The sequence below is a fragment of the Rattus norvegicus genome, chromosome 7 (assembly GCF_036323735.1).
Source record: "Rattus norvegicus strain BN/NHsdMcwi chromosome 7, GRCr8, whole genome shotgun sequence".
NCBI classification, from domain to species: Eukaryota; Metazoa; Chordata; class Mammalia; order Rodentia; family Muridae; genus Rattus; species Rattus norvegicus.
The window spans coordinates 69,216,788-69,240,795 of record NC_086025.1 but is presented as its reverse complement, the minus strand read 5'-3'; the positions used below and the strand labels follow the sequence as shown (position 1 = coordinate 69,240,795).

At 44.8% G+C, this 24,008-nt stretch overlaps 1 protein-coding gene across 1 annotated transcript; it reads left to right on the top strand.

Moving 5' to 3' along the window:
* The first annotated feature begins 8,922 nt into the window (after positions 1-8,922).
* On the top strand, positions 8,923-22,498 carry Fbxo43 (F-box protein 43). Its single transcript, NM_001012117.1, has 5 exons — positions 8,923-9,140; positions 10,486-11,989; positions 15,800-15,902; positions 21,705-21,911; positions 22,005-22,498. The coding sequence occupies exons 2-5, from the start codon at positions 10,554-10,556 to the stop codon at positions 22,251-22,253; spliced, it is 1,995 nt and encodes a 664-aa protein (NP_001012117.2). The 5' UTR covers positions 8,923-9,140; positions 10,486-10,553; the 3' UTR covers positions 22,254-22,498.
* The last annotated feature ends 1,510 nt before the right edge of the window (positions 22,499-24,008 follow it).

The window sequence follows — 24,008 nt, the reverse complement described above, 5'->3', positions numbered from 1 at the left end:
AGCCCGAGGCTTGATAGTCTATGTAGCCCAGGCTGAGCTTGCTCTTAAACCGGCGCAGTTCTCTACCTTCGCCGCCTCAATGCTGAAATTAATTGCGCAAATCACAACGCCTGCCCATCTTCCTTTTTGAAGCCAAGGTTTTCACAACTAAGGTTTTCACAAGGACAACTCCATCAATTACTTCCACTAGTTGGTGGCTTTAGCTTTTCTCGTAGTATTCTCCCTCTTGTGTTTGATCAATTCAATAGAGTACAGGTGGTATGTGTTCTCACAGATCAAACTTTTAACTCAGTAAAAATCTGTTGGGTTCAGGACGTTTACACTCAATTATTTCACACCATTTATTTTAAAAATAGAGTGGACAAACTAATAGAAGAAAAACTAGGGAAGCATCTGGAACACATGGGCACTGGAAAAAATTTCCTGAACAAAACACCAATGGCTTATGCTCTAAGATCAAGAATCGACAAATGGGATCTCATAAAACTGCAAAGCTTCTGTAAGGCAAAGGACACTGTGGTTAGGACAAAACGGCAACCAACAGATTGGGAAAAGATCTTTACCAATCCTACAACAGATAGAGGCCTTATATCCAAAATATACAAAGAACTCAAGAAGTTAGACTGCAGGGAAACAAATAACCCTATTTAAAAATGGGGTTCAGAGCTAAACAAAGAATTCACAGCTGAGGAATGCCGAATGGTTGAGAAACACCTAAAGAAATGTTCAACATCTTTAGTCATAAGGGAAATGCAAATCAAAACAACCCTGAGATTTCACCTCACACCAGTGAGAATGGCTAAGATCAAAAACTCAGGTGACAGCAGATGCTGGCGAGGATGTGGAGAAAGAGGAACACTCCTCCATTGTTGGTGGGATTGCAGACTGGTAAAACCATTCTGGAAATCAGTCTGGAGGTTCCTCAGAAAATTGGACATTGAACTGCCTGAGGATCCAGCTATACCTCTCTTGGGCATATACCCAAAAGATGCCTCAACATATAAAAGAGACACGTGCTCCACTATGTTCATCGCAGCCTTATTTATAATAGCCAGAAAATGGAAAGAATCCAGATGCCCTTCAACAGAGGAATGGATACAGAAAATGTGGTACATCTACACAATGGAATATTACTCAGCTATCAAAAACAACGAGTTTATGAAATTCGTAGGCAAATGGTTGGAACTGGAAAATATCATCCTGAGTGAGCTAACCCAATCACAGAAAGACATACATGGTATGCACTCATTGATAAGTGGCTATTAGCCCAAATGCTTGAATTACCCTAGATCCCTAGAACAAACGAAACTCAAGACGGATGATCAAAATGTGAATGCTTCACTCCTTCTTTAAATGAGGAAAAAGAATACCCTTGGCAGGGAAGGGAGAGGCAAAGATTAAAACAGAGACTGAAGGAACACCCATTCAGAGCCTGCCCCACATGTGGCCCATACATATACAGCCACCCAATTAGACAAGATGGATGAAGCAAAGAAGTGCAGACCGACAGGAGCCGGATGTAGATCGCTCCTGAGAGACACAGCCAGAATACAGCAAATACAGAGGCGAATGCCAGCAGCAAACCACTGAACTGAGAATAGGTCCCCTATTGAAGGAATCAGAGAAAGAACTGGAAGAGCTTGAAGGGGCTCGAGACCCCAAAAGTACAACAATGCCAAGCAACCAGAGCTTCCAGGGACTAAGCCACTACCTAGAGACTATACATGGACTGACCCTGGACTCTGACCCCATAGGTAGCAATGAATATCCTAGTAAGAGCACCAGTGGAAGGGGAAGCCCTGGGTCCTGCTAAGACTGAACCCCCAGTGAACTAGTCTATGGGGGGAGGGCGGCAATGGGGGGAGGGTTGGGAGGGGAACACCCATAAGGAAGGGGAGGGGGGAGGGGGATGTTTGCCCGGAAACCGGGAAAGGGAATAACACTCGAAATGTATATAAGAAATACTCAAGTTAATAAAAAAAAATGTTAAAAAAAATAAAAATAGAGTGGAAAACGTGAAGGGATTCAGGAATTCAAGTGAAAACCGTTAATTAAAGTGATGGCTTCTCTCCCAGTGTGCATCCTGGTATCTTAGTAAACTGTACTCTCTCCATTCTCCATTCACCAAAAGAACAACTTTGGGCTTTGCGTTTCATGTCTAGTTCAAGTCTGTAATATTCACAGACCAGCTTGAGAGATTCCAGTCTTCCTTGATGCCATTCTTTTTTTTAAAGAATTGTTGGCTTAACTCAGTAGTAAAATGCTTGCTTAGCATGCATGGACTCACAGTGGTAATTTCTTTCAAAAGGAAATCATTTCTGATTTCAACAGTACTTTCCAGCTTCTTCCTCTACATGCAGATTAACAGCATATTTTGACCTGCAGCCATGTTACAAAGTACTTCTTCTCAACAAAGGGGAAGAGGTAAACAAGTTTGTATACTAGACATCTGTACATCTGTACAATAAATACTAGGTTAAACCCATGGCTACCGTAAAAGGATTTCATACTGCAAGACATCTTGGATCTTAAGATTTTATTATTTTGAGTTATGTGTGAGTATCAGTAGGGATCAGAAGAGACAGTTGGATCCCCTTGACTGGAACTACAGACTACTATACACTGCCCCACCTAGAAGTTGGGCCCTGAACTTGGTTCTCTGCAAGAACAGCAAGTGCTCTTAAATGCTGAGCTTTCTTTCCAGGTCTTGTATTTTTTTTCTCAGAGTCTTGCTATGTAGACTAGGCTAGCCTGGAATTCATAGATCTTCCTGTCTCCCAGTGCTGAAATAACGAGTAACTTTTAAAATCATAACTTTTTACTAGATTCTAAATCTGTTCAAGTACCAAATTTTCTATCACAAAACATGTATGAAGGTTAGAATGGATCATCACATGTAGATCTTAAATGTACCCTGGGATTCTACAGGATAGTGGTGTAATGCCTAGTCACAGTAAAAGATCCAGTATTTCCATAGGGGTTCATACTGGTGCTAGTGCCCACCCCTTTTCTATTAGCAGTAACTGGAGAATCTCCATGTGACATAATCCATTATCAAAGACAACATGAAGCTAACTCCGTGAGCATCCACCCCATGACAGAAATCACTGTATCACTGTCCCAGTGCAGGCTGATGCCATCCTGAAGCCTTTAACTCTTTATATGATGGTTATGATGAAACATGTTGCAATTTTTTCTTGACTCTTCTGGGTTTCTTTTATGCTTGTGATAACAACTTCCGAATAGCCTGAATGCCAAGGTCATCAAGGAAGAGTCATTATGTTTTACTGAACAGGCCCCAAAAGAAAATGAGACCTTATGGGAATTAAATAAGTTTTAGAATTCTATCATGGGAGCTTGATCCAAGAAAAGCAAAGAAGCAAAAGACTGTGGCAGATAAGCAAAAGACAGGGCCAGCAAGATAGATCAGTGAGTAAAGGCACTGCCTCAAAACTTGCTATGTAGGGCTGGAGAGATGGCTCAGTGGTTAAGAGCACTGACTGCTCTTCCAGAGGTCATGAGTTCAATTCCCAGCAACCACATGGTGGCTCACAACCATCTGTAATGAGATCTGGTGCCTCTTCTGTCACATATGCAGACAGAATGCTGTACATAAAATAAATAAATAAATCTTAAAAAAAAAAACCTTGCTATGTAGCCAAAAATGGCCTTGTGTTTCCCATCCTTCTGCCTCCACCTTCCACATTCTGGGGATTAAAAGAGCTATCATGCCTGCTTCTGGTATGCTTCCCCCTCATATAAAAAAAGTCTCCTAAAAAACAAGTATTTTTAATCTGAGAGCATGGCAATACAGTGGTTATGGATTATTTGTAGCCATATGCAAAATGCTATTCCCTGTTTACACTGGTGTGGGGAAACTAAACTAAGTAGATTGGATTCCTTATATTTCAAAGGAGACTGTGATGCAGTCCTCTGCTACCGTGAATTACGCAGTTTAGTTTCCCACATTTGGGGAAATTGCTGGTGCCAGCACATCTGGAATGGAGAGGATGAGGCTCTTCCTGGGAAAACCATCTTCATGATTAGAGCAACTCCTCCGCCAGGTTAGTGTATAAGCCAGGTAAGTGTATCATCATATTTGTTTGCGTGGGCTTCTCACTCATCCTAAACTGACCTCAAATATATCTAGCTGATGTCCTTGAACTTCTGGTCCCTTTGCCTCCACTTCCCAGATGCTGAGATTACAACAGTGTTGCCCCCATGCCGGGCTTATGTTAATCCCAGCACTTCATACAAGCTAGACATTCCACTAGCAGAGCTCTGTACCTATCTAGATAACAGTGAATTTTAGAAGAACATACACAGGGGAGATGCTGCAGAGGGGAGGATTGCCGCTGCTGACCAAGGTGGGATGAAATGACTTTAACAAAGCCTTATTTGAGAAGACCAGAGAGTACCATTTATTGTATGTGGGAGTGTCAGACAAGTGCTACAGATGTTAGTGGAGTTCATTGGCTCCTTAGGTTATACAGGTACCTTCTTAAATTTACAGGAGTGTCATATTTCCTCCAAAGACAGTTGTTACCTCCCCTGCCCCCTGCTGTTGATCCTGCTGACTGAGCATGTTGGTCCAGGTTTTCCCTACCCCCTAGCTATCTTCCAGTAACACAGTCTCAGTCAGTGCCTCTGTCTGTTTCTGTCTCTGTCTCTGTCTCTGTCTCTGTCTCTGTCTCTGTCTCTCCTCGTCTCCATGCCACCACCCTCACTTCTTTCCATTCTCCCCTCCATTCTATACATCCCTTTCTCTAAGATGTTCTGCATTGCCCACAGGATAAAACTCAGTCTTAACATTCATCCACAACCCTTGAGACTAATCTGTCTCTTCTTAAGAGCGTTTTTCACCAGCCCTTTCTGCTAATACCCTGGTTTCCAGGTGCATCACCATCACCACCACCACCACCATCATCATCTACATCTATATAAATTCAATATATAGCTATGGCTGACTTGGAACTCACTGTGTAGAGTAGGCTGGCCTCAAATTCACAAGAGATCTGTCTGTGCTGCCTCTGCCTCCCAAACACCTGGATTAGAGGTGTGCACCACCACTCCTGGTTAAGATTATTTTTTGAGCAATAAATGAGCTTTTGATTGATTCAGATAAATTTTACTAAAGGAGAATGGTAATTCTTTCCTTTAGTATCAGAAGAGAAAAAAAAAAAAACCCAGGGCACTATGCATGGCTGGCAACAAAGTCAAGTCGTTCATATTCCATGTCCTGCCTTTAGCTCTGACTTTGTTGATGCCATTGCTCATATCCCTTTCTTGGAAGTGCCTTTCAACTGATTCCGGGAACCCCACTTGGCCTTGCTTTGAGGTCCAGCATCCCCGTCTGCTCTGTTTATCTGTTCTGTTGCCCCGGTCACTTGTTGATGTGGCTGTAGGTGAACAGGGTGTCATTCTCTTCCAGCCGGGTATTCAGGAGCTTAACTTCTGCATTTGTCACACTCGGCCTGTGACATGCCATCAGTGTCACTCAGATTCCTGAGAGCCCCAGAGGAAAGGAGCAGGAAACAACAGTGTCTGTAACGAGTGGCTGACAGCTTCCTGTCCTTGCATGTTCAGTTTGGGGTTCCCTGTTGTCTCCCCTTTAATTGCTATGCACCCATCAAAATCCACCTCACCTTGTAGAGCTTACAAGTCAGCACTGTCTCTCCTCTAGGGGCTTAGACACCTCTTTATACCATTATAGTATTGCCCTGTCCTGTTACCAGTTGGATGTCTGGCGTACCCTCTCTACCTGATAGAAACTATAAGCAGCACCAGCTTGTCGAGGGCTGGCCATTGCTGCTTTGCTTTTTCTTTTTTTAAAGACTCATCTGTTTTATGTAAGTACACTGTACACTGTCGTTGTCTTAAGACACACCAGAAGAGAAGAGGACATCGGATTCCATTACGGATGGTTGTAAGCTACCTTGTAGTTGCTGGGACGTGAACTTGGGATCTCTGGAAGAGCAGTCAGTGCTCTTAAACACTCACTGCCCAACTGATTTGAGCAACAGCCTGCGGGCCAGGAAAAGCAGCAAGTGGCGCCATCTAGTGTTAGTTCTCCTGCAGGCCTTGGGTAGCCTCACCCGTTGCTCTGTGGCTCTCATGTAGCCAAGGGTACCAGGCCATCAATATTCCACTTGGGCATAGGGAGTGGAAGTCTGAACTCCTTAGCCCTCCACCCCACCCCCCGATAGGTGTCCAGGGTTAACAATTCTCAGGATCCAGGATCTGAGACCCTTCCCCTAAAATCCTGACAGCTCTCTAGAACTCTTCAGCCACTGGGGCCTGCACACCCTTACTATGTCGGTCCAGCCTCTGCTCTCCCCTTCTCTACCCCCCACCCATGTTGTTCTTCCCCTGCTGTGCTCTGGAGCTCTTCAGCCGACCGACCGTTCTGTGACCACCAAGCAGCCAGCCACCTTGCCAGGCTGCTCTGCTGCCTTGCTTCCTGTCAGCTGCATTACTCAAAGTGGGCAAGGGAGGGGTGGGATGGCTCAGTAGGGACAGGTGCTTATCACCAGGCTTAACAAGCCAAGCCTAGTCCCTGCGACCTACACAACCAAAAGAGAACAAACACTATTGGGTTTTCCAATGACTGTCCTATGTGCACATGTGTGCGTGCCAACATACACACTCACACAATCAAAAAAAAATAAATGAATAAAAATTAGAAGCAGACAAGAGGACATTTATTGAGCTTATGCCCACTGCAAGAGCAGGAGAGCATCACAGCAGAGTGTTTCCTAGGCAATGCACCAACTAAAATGAATAGCCTGCTCATATGGCCAGAGGAGGGTAGGTTCTGTCAACATAGTACTGCGCTTTTAGGCCCAGTCAAATGAGTCTCTGCTGGGTCACTGGAGGAAGTGCTACTCCTCTGACTTAAATGGAAGTGGTTTGAGGGCCACTGAAAGTTCACGAAGGCTTGGGATAGCAAAAGGTGTAGAAATAAAAAAACCCTAGAAATAGTAGTGAAGGAGGCGCCTTGCTGAGGTGGGTATGTAGATGCTGGCACAGACACGACATCAATCAGGGCAGCAAGCGAGAGTGCAGTAGCTTCTAACTAGGGGTCAAGTCGCCTCCTTCGCCATCTTTGTCTACAGAAAAACGAACACGAGGAGTGCTCACAGTCAGAGCTTACACAAACACGATGGTTTAAAACATTTTAAAATGCATATCTTTGTGAGATATGCCACGTGTGTTCAAGTGCCTTGCAGGTCTGGGCGGTTGTAAGCAGCGTGGTAAGGGTGCTGGGAACCAAAGTCAGGAAAGAGCAGCAAGTGCTCTTAACAGCTGAGCTTTAATGGCTAACACCTGCCCAGCGCCTAGGGCACAAGGGCACTCTCACCTGTTTACAAGCAAGCCTCACTAATACACTGTGCCCTATTCGTCTTTGTATAAATAACTAGCATGTAGTTTGAGCTTAATATTTGAGTTTGGATATTTTAAACCTATTTTTCAATGCCTAAGGGGCACCCAGGCAGAGAGACGCCCTCAGAGAAGAGGGTAGGAGTGGTTGTTGCTGGTTTAAAGGTGGCAGCTAGGTTCTGAATGAGAACTATGTTAACCTGGGGAAGGTAAACCATGAAGACCGCCTAGCTGAAATGTCTCATTGCAGTGGTCCCAGGAAGAAAGGAGTCTCTGCTCAGAGAAGACCAGTTAGACAGTTGACAGGGGTCAGGTCTATGTCTAAACTACATTATGCATTCAGGGAACACTGAATGAAAATCAAGATGTGTCCAACCCCTAAAAAAGAAATGTCTGAAAACAATAAACAGTCACTCATGTATGCATAACTTTTGTTTAGTTGTTATTTTTTTTTTTTAAAGACAGAGGTTATGTAGCTCAGGCTGACCTGAAACTTGGTATGGTCTCTGTGGAATCCTCTGCCTCCTAACTGCAGAGACTACGGGGGTGTGACTCACAACTTTTCTTTTCGGTCTATTCACAAAATTTATATACTTGTCCAATGAGAAACAAGGGCAAAAACAAACTATTTTTAAAATTCATTAACCAGGTGCGGTGGCACGTGCCAGAACTTGGAAGGTAGAATGAAGAGGAACAGGAGTTCAAGTACAGCCAGGACTTCATGTGACACGGTCTTAAAGACACAAACGAAACAAAATTGTGTGTGTGTGTGTGTGTGTGTGTGTGTGTGTGTGTGTGTGTGTGTGAGAGAGAGAGAGAGAGAGAGAGAGAGAGAGAGAGAGAGAGAGAGAGAGAAAATGAATGAATGAATATACTAGCACTTGGAAGACGAAGGCAGGAGGATGTTCCAGAACATCCTTGGCTACCGAACAGGTTCAAGGTTCAGGCCAGCTTGGACTCCCTGAGACCACTGCCTGTCTCTTACTCCCAAATCAAATAGTAAGGAGGTCAACCATACCTCTCAGTTCTTATGCTTACCTTTTGTGAACACTTAACGCCTTTACCATCCAAAATTGTTGGCAGGATGCTTTAACTCTGAACATCGGGCGAAAGCTTCCAGTGATGGTGCCTGGCACTTCAGGTTTTCTAACCGACGCGGCCCCCCTCCTGGGCACACTCAGTGATGCAGGGAGGGGCGGATCGCTGGGGCAGGGCGGGGCTGCGGAGGGATGAGGGCGTGGAGCTGGGCCAGCCGCGCGGACCGAAGGTGGAGAGGGCGGTGTCCACGGGCCCCGGAGGGTGGCAGGGGCGGGCTCTGCGGAGACTCGGGGCTCAGGTGGGCGGTGCGGCGCAGGTGCGCCCGCCCGCTCGCCCGCAGCTGCTCCGCCCTCCTCCCAGCGGCGCCTCCCGCCCCGACACCCGCCCGCTTGTCCGGGTGACGACCGTTAGTCCCGCACGCAGCAGACGGCGCGGCAGCTCCGGGGGTGGCTCCGGTTCCCCCACGTCCAAGACTAGCTGGAGAGAGTCCCGGAGTGCGGCTGCCGCGGGTCGGAGAGATTCCGAGCGACTTGACCTTCCCTGCACGCCGCCGCTGCCCTTCCAGTAGCAGTCGGGGCGCTGCTGGGGGCTCCGTTCATTGTTGAGGTTTTTCTCTTAAGTGGTGGTTCCTTGGCATGAACTTTAAAGGCAAAGATGACAGATTTTGTTATTTGGAAGCCTATTTACTTTGACATGTCTTAAGAACTCAAGGTTGACTGGTGGTAAGATATCAAGAACCAAGCAGTTCTCTGACTTATATTGGGCCTAAGTCTTTGTAGATAGCAGTTCTGAGCGATTTATCAGAACTTTTTTTTTTTAAATCGAAAGCTTTGTTTGATTCATCAGCCTGAAGCAGGCATTTTGGTGTACAGGCAAGATGAGGATGACAGCTGACAGAGCCAGTGGTTTTTCCGAGGGAGCGTGTGTCTGGGCTCGCATTTTATTCCCAACGGTTTTAGCTTCCATTTCCCAAATCCTATGCTGGGTGAGGCACCTAGTGGTGAAGTGGCGGAACTTTCAGGTCACTGACCACACTGGAATACAATACAAATACAAATACAAAATACAATAAAAGCTCTTGCTCCAATTTTCACAAATTGATTGAATTTAATATTTTTTTTTCAGGAGAAAGTAATTTATGAGAGGAAACATTGTAACCCATATTTGGAATTCAAAGTGGTTTTAAAGTATAATGTAATTTGCAGAAAGCAGAATTGAATCCTCTTGTCCTCCCAGGCAGAAGTTAGCCATAGCACAGAGGATCAGAAGTCAAAACTGCCCCAAAGCTGTAGAGGTTTAAAAATCACTTTGTGTTATAATAGTGAGCCTCTGATCTTGTGTTTATCATAGCAAGATTTTTGTAATGTGCTTTTTCTCATTTAACTTACATACCATAGATGACCAAATCCATATGGTCTAAAGACAGAATTGACTCTCGGGAGCTGTCCTTTGAATCCCACAGTGTACTATGGCGTGTCTGTCTGCCTGTATCACCCACCCACAAAGAAATGTGCAAAAAGGAAAAACATAGTGTTTTTTCTGATCTATTTTTAATTACATATGTCTCTGTATGTGCATGAGCACAGTGCCCATAGAGACATACACAGAGACACTATGAACGTGCAGGTGCCCATAAAAGAGGGCATGTGGAGCCCGGAGCTGCAGGCAACTGTGAGCATGGGAGTCTGGTGAGAGCGGTACAAAAGCTCTTAACCTCTGAGCCACAGCTCCAGCCTCACCTAGTGAGCTTTGAAAAGAAATAACCCAAACACAAAGACATCAGAATGTTACAACCGAATGTACACTCGCGAGTTAAAATTATACTGTAACAAAATAATCTGAAAATAAGGCTGTTATGTTTTTGTTAAGAACAGTTCAAGAAAATATTTGTGCATGGTGCTTAGCCTATGGTTGTCAAGTAATCAGAATATAATATGGTTTATAGCAAGGTGGTGTTTTAAGTAGGAAATATAGGACAGTTAATTATGAAGATTTATTTTTAAGTAACTTGAAAAAGTCATAAATTTCCTAGTTATATTTAACACAAATTATATATTTTGTTATAAGCTGCTTGGATGCACATCACAAAGGAGGAATAAACTTGTGTCTACTTTGTAAAAACAGAGAGCTTGAAGATGCCCCAAAAGCACTCAGCCAGCCACAGAGCAGGAAGCAACATGGGGTCCTCTGCTGTCACCGTCAGGTGTCCCAGCCTCCCAGACTTCGGCCCCACATCCTCCTTTAAGCATAGGGGCCCTCACGAGCTGTCAGAGACTTGCAGCTTTAGTAAGAAAGAAAAAGACCCAATGCTAACCTGTGAACATCTGGAAACTCCACGTCTAGGTTTCCCTAATCCTGCAGTATCTCCCAGTCCAAGAAAGAAGTCTGTGTCCCTAAGGAAGGAAAAGGAGGAAAGCCCAGAACTTTGCGAGACTCCTAAACTCAGAAGGAAAAAATGCACACTACGCAGGAGGCTAGACTTGACTTTGACTCTTCTGAAGGGGGATTCTGATTCACAAAGCAGTTCTCTGGAAAGTAATATAAGCCACAGTCTTAGCCTAGAAAAACGTTTGCGAGACAGCACTTCAGGTTTCCCAAAGGAAGACAACTTTAGCCCATTGGTCACCAGCACAGTAAAAACCGAGGATGCGATTTCCAGCAGTCAGAACTCAAGGCTACATTTTTCTCAGCACAAGACTTCCACCATTGATGATTCCAAAGACGACTGTGGCTTATTTGAAGTGGAATGTCTGTCTCCAATAGAAGGCAATGATTTTAAAGATTCTGTCACACACTTTAGTGACAGTGGTTTAAGTGCTAGTGATGAGAATACATGTCCTGAACTTCTGGGCTCCTCTGGTAGTCAAACAACCTATGGCGCAGACGTGACCACATCTGTCACTCCGGTAAGTAGTCTCATAGCAAAAATCAAATTTCATGGAAGCCAAACCCTTGCTTCTTCAGCAGAAGTGAGAGACAGTCTGTCAACACCTGAAGACAGTGGCTTCTGCTCACTTAGCTGGGACAAGTCCGAAGATTTCCTCTCTGACCAAGAGGGCTCGTTCCAAGAACTTCAAAAACATAGGGGGACCCCCACAGTTGGGGACCTGGTAAGACAACCAAAGCATCCTGGGAGGTTGAGAAGGCTGCCCACTCTCCAGGAGCAAGGCTCCCAGTCAGAGACTGACGATGAAATGCAGGTGGCCCATCCCAGCGCTGGAGTGAGAGTGGGCACTGCTTCGGGTGTCTTGGAGAGTCAGCAGGGCTCTGAGGAGAAGAGTGGGGATTTGACTTTAAGCTTTAAGGACCTGTCAAATACTCCAGCCTTGCAGTTGGTGTGTGAGCTCTTTATGAAAAGCAAGAGGAAGCGGTTCGAGCAGGCAGATGACCAGGAGTTCTCCGAGGAGAGGGAGGAGGGGAAAATCGCCAGGCTGCAGCACGTTCTCGCAGGACTGATTGGCAAGAAGATGGGCATAGAACGGCTGGACATCCTGACAGAATTACAGTATAGAAACTTGAAGCATATCCTAGCTATGGTTTTAGATTCCTTGACTGCAGAGAGTTTATACAGGTAAGAAATAAAAGTGGCTCATGGAAGAAAACATCATTTTTTAAAATTGGTGTTTGGTTGTGTTTCTGTCTTTGGTTGGACATTTAAATGACCTCCCTAGTAGAGATCGCTAAGTCGTTCCTTTGTTTAAAAGCAAAAATGAAAGATGGGCCTGATGGGGCAGTCTGTGACCCCTGATGGGACAGCTTGTGACCCCTGATGGTTCAGCCTGTGACTTCTGATGGGACAGCCTGTGACCCCTGATGGGACAGCCTGTGACCCCTGATGGGACAGCCTGTGACCCCTGATGAAGGTAGAAGGATTGTTCAGGTTCAAGGTCAAGAAAGAAAAATCAAAATGCCAGGCTTTATTTCAAAATCGCTTGTTGTTTTGTTGTTGTGTGTGTCTTTTAAATCGCTCTCCTCCTTACTTTCTGAGACAAGGCCAGGCAGGAATCCTCCCACCTCTTCTCCCCACACTGGGATTTCGAGTGAGTGCTGAGCCTTTTATGTAGATAATGATAAGCCAGACTCAGGTCTTCCTGCTTACACAGAAAGCACTTTACCAGTCCCCACTAATGTGTGTGTGTGTGTGTGTGTGTGTGTGTGTGTGTGTGTGTGTGTGTGTATGTGTGCATGTGTGCACAGACAGGCCGCACAGGCACTCATGTATCCCAGGCTAGCCTTGTACTCACTATGTCGTCGAGGATGACCTTGAATTGATTTTCCTGCCTCCATCTTTCAGGTTCTAGGATTTCAAGGTATGTGCTACCATGCCCAATTTATTCCACAGATTTTTAAATGTTTTATTTAAAAGTCCACAGCTCATTGTCAGATGCAAATTGTTTTACAGTCCTGATACTTGGTTAGAAATAAGAGCAACAGTATGGTAACTGAGAGACTATCACACATCATGGATATTATTGTTTAGTCCAAACTCCAGGATCTAGAAAAATGTCTAGCTTTGGTTTAAGAGTTGGCGTCAGGGGCTGTGCGTGAGCCTTGTTTCCTCTTGGTTGTGACACAGCAGAGAAAGATGGCTGTCTTTAGGGATTGGAAGCTGAAGAACGTGTGTGCACAGACAGATGTAGATTCCATGCTGCTGCATGATTGCAGAGAGAAGCAGAGGTTTGGGAATGGAGATGGCAGACTGGAGACAAAGACTACACAAACCAGACTGCATGCAGGCATGTGGGGAGGGCTGCAGGGATTCCAAGGCAGGACCCTGAAGTTGTCGTGCCCAGGAGAATAGAAACCATATGGGAGTCCATGCAGGAGTCAGTGACCCTATTTTAAATATTTAACTGTAGCATGTGTGTGCATGTATGTTGTGGCACATGTGGCGGTCTGAGAACAACTTGCACAAATCAGTTTTCTCCTGCCGGGACTTGAAACTTGATGGCAAGTTTCTTATCTTGATGAGCCATCTTGTCACCTTGTGACTCTCTTTCCTGATGGGGAAGATGTCAAGTGTAGATTATGTTCTTGATGTTTTTATGGCCACTGTGCCCAAAGCCTGTCTTTACCCGGCACATTCCAGGCTATTGTAGAAAATTGTAGCATTTTGCAGATGGAAGTTTTCTGAGGTATCTTGTATATCTGTGTGATTTACAGACGGGGAGACCTCCTAACAGTCGGGACTAGATGGAGGTCTACCCCACTGGCTCTCCGAACCTTCATCTAGTATCTTCCTAAAACTCTTAAGGTTCTCCTGCTTTTCAGAGTATACTTGGTAAAGCTCATATTGCTATAGCACCAGTGGATAGCGTGCACACATGTGTGTGCAACCCTGTTTGCCATTCAAAGTGTGTGTTCAAATACTAAGTTGTCCAAAAAACAAAACAAAACAAAACAAAAAAGCATGGCTGAATACAGGAATGTTGTTTTATATGTTAGGGTGGAGTTGACCTTTGCTACTTTGTGGGTTCTTCTTTTTCCCATCCTTTTCCCCATAGTTTCATCACCATCACAAGGTAGGAGATAAGGATAGAAGTGGAGAGAGGGAGGTGTGTGTGTAGGGGGATCCTTGAATCTAATTTCTTCTTGTTTCTTCTTTGAGCACGACTACAACCACTAACAAACATCAACCAACCCCCCTGAACCCCACCTATCATAGCTCTAGCATTTAAATACCCTCTGAAAAATTCCCAGAATTTCAAATATCGTACAATCACAGAAACTATCTGTAGCTGGCAAAATCACACCTCTGCTAGAGCATGGGGCAAATCACAGTGAGCTGCTGGGGAAAGCCTGAAGCACCCATAGGCCTACATCTGGGATTAAAATGAAAACATATTCTTATATTATTTCTGTGTTTTAAAAGAAACCAAAGTTCAAAATTTCTCACTACATTGGAGTATTTTTTTTTTTTTTTAGTACAGGAGAGTCAGAATGCTGGCTGACAATTTGGGGTGGTTGCTTATGTGAGCCATTGATAGTGGTCATGCATCAACCTCTGGAGTATTATGTGTTTAAATTTTTTAAAAAAATTTTTTTCGGAGCTGGGGACCGAACCCAGGGCCTTGTGCTTGCTAGGCAAGTGCTCTACCACTGAGCTAAATCCCCAACCCCGTATTATGTTTTTATAATCTTGATGGCATGCTTCTTGGTAACATGATGGATGAAGATCAGTTGAGATAGTTCTGGAGGGTGTGTGTGTGTGTGTGTGTGTGTGTGTGTGTGAAAGGATGACTTTGTGAAGTCAGTTCTCTACTTCACCTCTATGTGTGAGGCAGCTCAGGTTGTCAGGCTGGTGTGGCACCTGAGTTTATCCACTGAGCCAACCCTCTGGTTCTGGCTTCCCTTCAATGGGAGCTTCTGTCCACTTCTTGTGTGATAAAGGGCATAGACTGACTTTGAGAGGAGTGCCTCCTTTGTTTGATCCTGTGATCAAGTGATTTGCTAATACAACAAAGACCAGCTCATCAGCTCAGTTTCATAAGTACTTGAAGCTGCTGAGAAATGGAGAGTCTTGGGCTGAAGCAGTTCTCTGCCATGGGCTTTGTAAATAAAACAGGGACACAATTGTCAGTAGGGTTTCCCTCAGGATTGGATATAGGGTGCTATGACAGCCATATCTGTGATATGGCACTTAGAATTTCCAGTGAAGGGTTATTCCTATGTTTATTTGGCCAAAAGTAACAGAGATCTGCTAGATACAAGAATAGGAGAAATTAATTGCTCACACTAAATATGATAATCAGTTGCTGCATGTTGTGTTCTGGATTTATAACTGAACATCACACGGACCCGTGGCTCATGTCTGCTTTGTTAATTTTTGCTGGCACTGTAATTTTTGTGACAGGATCTCAATGTAGCCCAGCCTGGCCCTGAACTCATTATGTAGCCCAAACTGGCCTGAGTTCACAGTAGCCCTTCTGCCCCATCTCCCCAACTTTCGGGTATAAACACCACCCATGACTCATGCTGGCCTTAAGTGACCACTTAACTGGGTTGCCAGCATGGCTCAGGAGGTCCAAGCATGTGACAGCAACCCCCGGGACATACACATGAGTTATCCTCTGACCTCCACTTGAGAACCATAGCACGTGTATTTTCCTCCTCCCAATAACCACCAGAGACATATTTTTTAATTAAATGAACACAGATGAAACAGTGATCTAACAAGGTAATGGCCTTATGTGCTTAGTGTTTTAATAGGGATTTTCATATGGTAAATTAGTAAGGAGCAATGAGCTGATCATATTATTATGTAATTGAAAGCTTAGGTTTACAGTCCAAGTCCTTAAGGTCATTTTTATTAATTGGTTATAGGTATAAACACCTATACCTTTGGAGAACATACAATAACAGACTGACCTGTTTGTTGTAGTGCTTGGAATGTCAGCAGAAACTGGCGTGGAATTGTGGCTCAGGATAAAAGGGCAAACAGGAGGAGGAAGCTTTTCATCGCACAGCTGAAAGCCAAGGCTCAGGTAATGTGGGCATGCTCCTCCGGAGTGGGTGTGTACCCAGTGACTCCGCATCCCTGAGCACCAGGTGCGGCTTGTCTTTTACAGTTTCTGTTCAGCAAACACCCCCTCATAAGTGCTACCTTTTCTAAGCTACCCCATGTAGTCCATGGAATTCAGCAGATGCTCAAGCTGTTTGCACGGTGGCTTGTCGACACATTTGAATACCATTTTTTTGCTAGAGCCTCTTCATAATTAGACACCCCGGTAGCATTTAAAAAAAAAAACAGTCTTGTAAGTGCATATCGAACATCAGGCATTGTGTAGTGGCTCAGATTACAAAGACAGACATTTCTGTCATGATCCCTGCTGCTTGGATCCTGTGCTGGGATGGTAGAGCTGGACAAGTGACTACAGCACAGGTGTGCTAAGGGACTCACTCGCACTTTCTCCTTGACATTTAAAAGCAAATACTTGGGAACCAAAAGAAGACCCTGTTGAGACGGGCAAGGTCAGCTAGGCAGGGAAATGGTGTCTTCAGAGGCCTGCAGAGGGCACTCTCGGCAGACTGAGGCGAGCCACAACTTGTCCTCCTTCGACCTGATGAGGCCAGTCTTAGAGAAACTTCCAAGTTTTTCACAGACATGCAGCTTTGTGTTAAATGGAAAATGGCAGCATCTATATTTGGTGATAGATTCAACTTGAGACCTTTTGTGGGCATCCACACAACTGAGCATTTGCTGCATTACCTTTTTTCTAGTAAGTACTGTAAGTAAATTCCTATTTTTTTTTAAATTATTTGTGTGTGTGTGTGTATGTGTGTGTGTGTCCACATTGCATGTGTAGACACGAGAGGACACCTTGTAGAAATCGTAGAAGTCTGATTTCTTCTTGCTCTGGTGATTGAACTCAGGTCTTCAGGCTTGGTGGCAAGCACCTTTACCTACTGAGCCCTCTCACTGGCCCTACATTTCTCATTTGACTAATAACTGAGATAGAACATGACATAAACACATAAGAAAGACCATCTACATGTAATTTGTGGATGTCTCCTTTCACTGAGGTAGTAAGGACAAGTCTTATCATGTTACTGTGAGGCTTTTTCTCAGCATGGCTGCACCATGACTGCTTGTGTGTGTATGCGAGCATGTGTGTGCATGTTCTCCTGTGACACAGCACACATATGGACATGGAATCACAAGAGTCCCTTGAGGGTCCCTGGGAGATCAGAAGACAACTTAAGAGAGTTCAGACTCAGGCTAGCTGGTAAGCGCCTTTCCTCACTGAGCCATCTCACCACGCCCTGCATAGTGTTTTTAAGATGGTTGCCCTATATATGATGGCCAAACTTTTTTTAAAAAATATTTATTTATTTTATGTATATGAATACACTGTAGCTGTCTTCAGACACACCAGAAGAGGGCATTGGATCCCATTACAGATGGTTGTGAGCCACCATGTGGTTGCTAGGATTTGAACTCAGGACCACTGGAAGAACAGCCAGTACTCTTAACCACTGATCCATCTCTCCAACCCATCAGACAAACTTTAAAAGTAGTTTGAAACAGTTGGGTGTTAGTGGCATGCACTTGAGAGGCAGAGGCAGGTGGATCTCTGTGTTTATGATCAGTTTGTTCTACACAGTGAGGTCCAGGTCAGCCAAGACTATACAGTGAGACCCAGTCTCAAACAAAGCAAAACAAAAATTTCAAATCAGTGCCTGTAAATGTTTAAATTGTAAACCTCGTTACTCCATCCATTTTCTGCTTAACTTCTCTAAGGAAGACTCCTGGTTACGTTGGCAGCCCACCTGGTAATTCCAGGTAAAAGGCTTGATCCTCATATCCTTGCTGTCATTTACAAAAGAAAACTAGCTAGGTGGGGGCAGCCCACACCTTTAATCCCAGCATTCAGGAGGTAGAGGTAGGGGCAGGCAGATCTCTGAGTTCAAGGCCAGCAGGGTCTTCAGGGCAAGTTCCAAGACAGCCAGGACAATTACACCAACCAAAGATGGAGATGAAAAAATAAAAGAAGGACGAGGAGGGGGAGGAGGAGAAGGAGAAGGAGAAGAAGGAGAAGGAGGAGAAGGAGAAGGAGAAGAGAAGAAGAAGGAGGAGGAGGAGGAGAAGAGAAGGAGAAGAAGAAGAAGAAGAAGAAGAAGAAGAAGAAGAAGAAGAAGAAGAAGAAGAAGAAGAAGAAGAAGAAGAAGAAGAAGAAGAAGAAAGAGGAGGAAGAAACCTCTAACAGCGGCAGCCACCTTGGAGGCTGGTAGGATGGTGTGGCGGGTAAAGGCCTTGCTGACAAGCCTGACGACCTGAGCTTGTACTCTGCGAAGTTGTCTTCCGACTTCACATGGACGCAGTGGCACATGCTTGACCCCCACAGAACATAAGTAGATGTCAGTAAGAAGATGATACATGCCCCCTCCCATGTCTTTACTGAGTCTTACTGTGGAGCTCAGGTTGGTACTGAGCTGTCTCTGCCTTCCAAGAACTGGGGCTACAGGGGCTATTGTTCCTTCTTTCAGTCTGCCTCCTATTTCCCCTTATTTTAGTTTGCTTTTAAAGCTCCTTCAAAAGACTACAAGCTTTAAAATAAAATTGGGTTAGAAGGTTTATAACCAAGTGTGCCCTGCTGCCTACCCTGTCCTTTTGCTTCTTTAGACAGGGTCTGACCCTGTATTCCAGGCTCTCAGAGCTCACTGTGTAGCCCAGGATGTCCTCAAGCTAGTGGTCCTCCTGCCTCACCTTCCTGAGCACTAGGATTACAGATAGAGCCACCAAAGCAGTCTCCAATTCTGTGATGTTTCTAGGTAATGTGCTTGACTGATACTTGTTATTTTTTATTTTTTGACACAGGGTTTTTCTGTGTAGCCCTGTCTGTCCTGGAACTGGTTCTATAGACCAGGCTGGCCTCTTAACTGAGAGATCCACCTGCCTCTGCCCCCTAAGCACTGGGGTTAAAGGCATGTGTCACTATATCCAGCCAACACTTGTTTTATCTGGGAGGGACTCTTCTCCTGCCTCTCCACACTAGGATCACTCCCTACTCCCCTTCTCTGGGCTGATTTCCCCTGTCTTAGGACTATAAGTGGTGATTTACATCACCATTTGTGGGTGGATCTGGTTTAGGTGTAACACAGAAATCGTATCAAGAGTATTAGTAACACGTGTATTATCATTATCATTAAACTTCCATGTTTGGGTTTCTGACAGGGTCTTACTGTGAAGGCCTGGAACTGTGTATATAGACAAGGCCGATTTTAAGCTCCTGGCACCTCCTGCCTCTTGAATGCTGGACTATGAGTGTGTATCAGCATGCCATTGTGTGTGTGTGTGTGTGTGTGTGTGTGTGTGTGTGTGTGTGTGTGTGTGTGAGAGAGAGAGAGAGAGAGAGAGAGAGAGAGAGAGAAGAGAGAGAGAGAGAGAGAGAGAGAGAGAGAGAGAGAGAGAGAATGCGCATGTGGAGATCAAAGGTCAATGTCAGGTATATCTGTTGCTCTCTACCTTAAGTTGGTGATGGAGGATTCCTCACTGAACCTGGAGCTCAGCTTGGCTAAGGCGTGCTGGTTCATGAGCTCCAGGGATGTGCTCGTGTTTGCCCCGCCAGAGATGCACTTAAAGACCCAGCTAGTTTTGGCTAGCTTTTATGTAAGAGCTGGGGATCTTATGCTCACCCATGTCCTTTACTGACTGAGCCATCTCCCAGGACAGGGTGCTATGTAACTCCATCCTCCTGCTTCTGTTGCTCTCCTGCTGGGACGATACATGCGCTGACACACTCGACATGCCACTACGCATGTTTTCCTGCGCAACTGTCTCCCAGAATTATTCATTGCTGGCTCTATCAAGGCCTCACTGTGTGCCTCATGTGTCTGTCTGTCTCAGCCAATGCCCACAGAAACATCTAGAGGTTTTCCTCAGATTGAAGAGTGTCACAGAAAAGTGCTAAGTGTGAGACTCAGAGAGCACAGGCCAGTGCATTCAGGCAGAGCTGAGTGTCATCTGTCCTCTATCTCTTGAGCAGGGGAGTGCACACCTGAGCTGAGGTACTGCTTTCCTTTTGAGCATTGTCACTTAGTGTCCACTGTTGTCACACACCATGGGTGATCAGCCCTTAGATGGTTCCACGTTCACAGTTAAGTCTTTTTAGTAATCCAGCACCAGGTGGCAGAGGTAAGTGGGTCTCTGAGCTACACAGCAGAAGTGAGGCCAGCTACTGCCGCACAGCTCAAGAACCGTGCTTTGAAGACTACTAGCAGACATGGCGTGTGCTTTGGTCAACAGCTCCATCTCTTAGACATTCAAAACAAAACAAACAGAATCCAGAAAAATAAGGAATAACTGCTTCTTCTCTATTTGCCGCAGCTGACACCTTGATTGGTTTGGTGCGTGCGTGTGTGCTGTACACATCAATTGCGTCAGAATCCTGCGGGTGTCCTTTCAGTGAGCTCTTGACTGGGCACTGTGGCCTAGGCTGCAAATGGTAGAAATATGTGAAAGACAGCCCTCCAATGAGTTCCGTATGTACAGCTGCACTTAAGTTCTAACCGCAAAGGCCAGCGTTGGCTCATTGCCTGTATTTTTAAGCTGTTACCCATTTCCCTTCTTATGACCCACTAACTGCATTCCTGATACTTGGTCTGCTATAATTTCTCCTGTTTTAGTTTTTCCTGTTAGGGGCAATTACAGCTCAGGAGACTGCCAAGACAACAACTACAGTAGAATGGTAGAGAGACCCATCACCCAGCGAGTTCATCTTGGTGGTTGGTTCATCACGCCTGGGCTTTAGAGAAACATTCCCCATCAGGTTCTTAACAAAGTACAAGGCTGTACAGGCTACTTATTGAAAATGCTTTTCTAATTATTTTTCTAATTTTATCGAGGAATAATTGACAAAGAGACATTGTGTACTTTTAAGGTGTACAAGCCAATTAACACACTTCTTGACTGAACATTAGAATAATGTGGCAATCTAGTTCAGATGAGAGATGCTTTTGGTTCCTTTAAAAATATCAAGGCTGTTTAAACCACTGTAAAAGTGCATCAGAAAATTTACAAAAGCCTGCCGAGGACATTGGGTCACAGGACCTCAGCAGTCCTATTGTTTGTCCAGCTCATGTTAAGGTAAGAACTTTCCAAGAATTCCACAGCAAACCTTGGAAAGGTTCACCCTGCTGTCAGTTCTCCTTTTTAGTTGTGGCAGTCCTTTCTGTCACCCGCACTTCTCTAAGTTTTACTGGAATGGCTGCCTCGGCTATACAGCCTGCAGTGTGACGTGCCCGCTTCTTACACTCTCGGATTCCTTAGAGAAGTTTGCCAATAATAGATAAATGGCTTAGATGAATCCTGTCAACGGAAACCCGAGAGAGAGAGAGAGAGAGAGAGAGAGAGAGAGAGAGAGAGAGAGAGAGACAGACACACCAAGGGTTCAAATGTGGAGGTCAGGGCAGCTTTGGAAGTTGGTTCTTACCTTCTATCTTGTTGGTCCAGGGTCTCTCTCTCTCATATTACACTGCTGTGTGCTGTGCTATAGACTTGCTTATAGTCCAAGTCCCATGTAACACAGCAGGCTGTTGGGCTTGCATGGCTACCTAGTGCTTTTTTTCCACAGAACTACCTCCCCATCTCCACAGCTTTCTTTGACTTAAAAGTTAGGTGAGAAAAGATTCCCTGCCTGTCCCCACCCCCACCCCATCCCCTCAAAAGGAGAAACGATTCAGGGAAAGGTCCTGATGGTATTAACCATTCCTAAACGTTACATCCTGGCCAGGCAGAAAGCTGGCCTGGTGATTTTGCAGTGTTGTTTCTCCTTCCCTTACCACAGGGGGCTGCTGTGTTACGTGTCCAGGATGCTGCCACTCGGCTCCGGCTTCTGAGTCGCTTGGCCTTAAGATCAGTGCAGGCCCAGGCCCAGGCACCCAATGGTCAGAACGAGCAGGCACCAGCTCAGTCCCCTTGGGGGGAAGTTCTGACACCGGTAGCAAGCAGTTCCCTCACCCACCTAAGAAGTAAACAGGAGCAGTATTTGAAGGTGAGCGCGGATCGTAAGTTATTAAAAGCATTTAGAGTTTGAAATGAAGTGACTCAGTCCCTGGAAGACTGAGTGCGCATGCTTCCCCTGCAGGTTGCCAGGACACTGTTTACTGACGAAGCCTTAAAGCCGTGCCCGAGGTGCCAATCCCCTGCTAAGTATCAGCCGCATAAGAAAAGGGGGCTGTGCAGCCGCCTGGCCTGTGGCTTTGACTTTTGTGTGTTGTGTCTGTGTGCTTATCATGGGTCTGAAGACTGTAGAAGAGGGTCAGCAAAGGGGAGAGGTAGCAGAGACGTTCTCCCAGGGAGTGCACAAAGCAAGCGGAACTTAAAACGCCTCTGAAGAGACTAAGGAACCACTCCCGCGCTGGCCCGTGTTCTGTCTGACTTAAAATTATGACTATTTTGAACACATGCAAATCTTCCCATTGATAACAGATGGTGATTTATTTCCTACTTTGTATATGTTATATTGCACACCATTTTATTTTCTTTAAAGTGATGAGTTTTGAAAGAATTTTATTTTACCTTGTCATATCCCCATTTTAATATTTTGATGTTTTAAATAAAGACATTTTAAGATTGTTATATATGTGTGTTTCAGTGCTCCATGTAACCTTTTAAACTTGTGCATTTCATAACTATGTATTGAAATGTCCTTCAATTATTTAAAAAATAATTTCCAAATAATTTGAAAAAATTTGAACTTGAGGCCAGTGAACTTTCAGGTTTGGAAAAAGAGTTGACAGCTGAAATTAAATATAAAGTGCTTTTAGAAGTTCCATCAAATGTGATCCACAATTTCAAGCTTCTCTTACTTGATGTTTTAGTAGACTTTTGGTTTAGTAAAATTTACGTGATACTAATAAATGTAAGTTACGGGGACTGTAGTTACTTAAAATGGGAACTTATTTAACAAATTCCTACAAGTCACACGTGTCTAACTATATCTGGAATTATAATAACATTCTGATATTTTAAACGGTTTGGGCTGGGTGGAAATGACAGGTTTTGAATGGGAAAGAATGAAGTTGTTAATAATGGACATTATAATTTTTATGTTTGTAATGAGCCTTTTTCCAAGAGGGATTTGGGAATGAGTACACTCTGTTTATATATCAGTGGCAAAAAGAGCTAAGTTTTATTGCTGAAAAAAGTGTAAGAGGGAGTTTTGGGTTTTGCTTTTGCCCTTTTTTTTCGTTGCTGTTGTTACTGTTGTTTTATTTTGAAGACAGGATCTCACTATGTGGCTCTTGGTCTCCAAGCCTGGCCTATGTAGACCAGCCTGGCCCTGAACACACAGAGATCCTCCTGCCTCTGAACTTGGATTAGAGTCCTGCACTACTACATGAGGCCACAAGAAAGGAACTTTTTTTTTTTTTAAAATGTCATTGATTTTTTTTTTACTTCTACTTTTATATGATAGTTTTAAAAATCATTATAAACATCAATATGTTTTGCTGAGAAAAAGGGAGTTTATAGCCAGCTTTGAACACTATTGCTTGTCCCTGTAATATATATAAGGTTGTCAGTGACATCTAGGCTAACACCCGCCTCCCCCTACATTTTGGGTTGTGCCTGGGCATTCTTATAGCGACAGGTTTTACTTTTTTCTTCCTTTCTTCCCACAAACCTGAACCCTTTAGCAGGGACCTTGTTTTCTTGATGGCTTTGGGCGCTCAATACTAGGTCTGACTCAATGTAGGAACTTAAGAAGTGTGGTGGGGGCTGCTGCCCTCAAGGAGAGCTGAAATCCAGCTCCAAGGAGCGACTTCAGGCTGGAGACCAGAGGTAAGACCAACTTTTCTGTCTCAAGTGACCTGCCTGGTGGACTCATCACATGCAAAGGCAAAATTCCTCTGGGACTGGACACTTCTGATTTCTAGCTGGAGCCCAAACCTCGCTGATCCTGGCCCACAGCTCCCTGCTCCCAAACCCCGTGGGAGAGAGAGCTCATCGCCCAGACAGGTGGGCACTCCTGAGACTGCAGGGCAGGAGAGACCGCTAGTACTGCCCACCCTTGCCCACATCCCTGGCCCAAGAGGAAACTGTACAGGGCCTCTGAGAACAGGAAGATAGGGGCAGTCAAGCTTCAGGA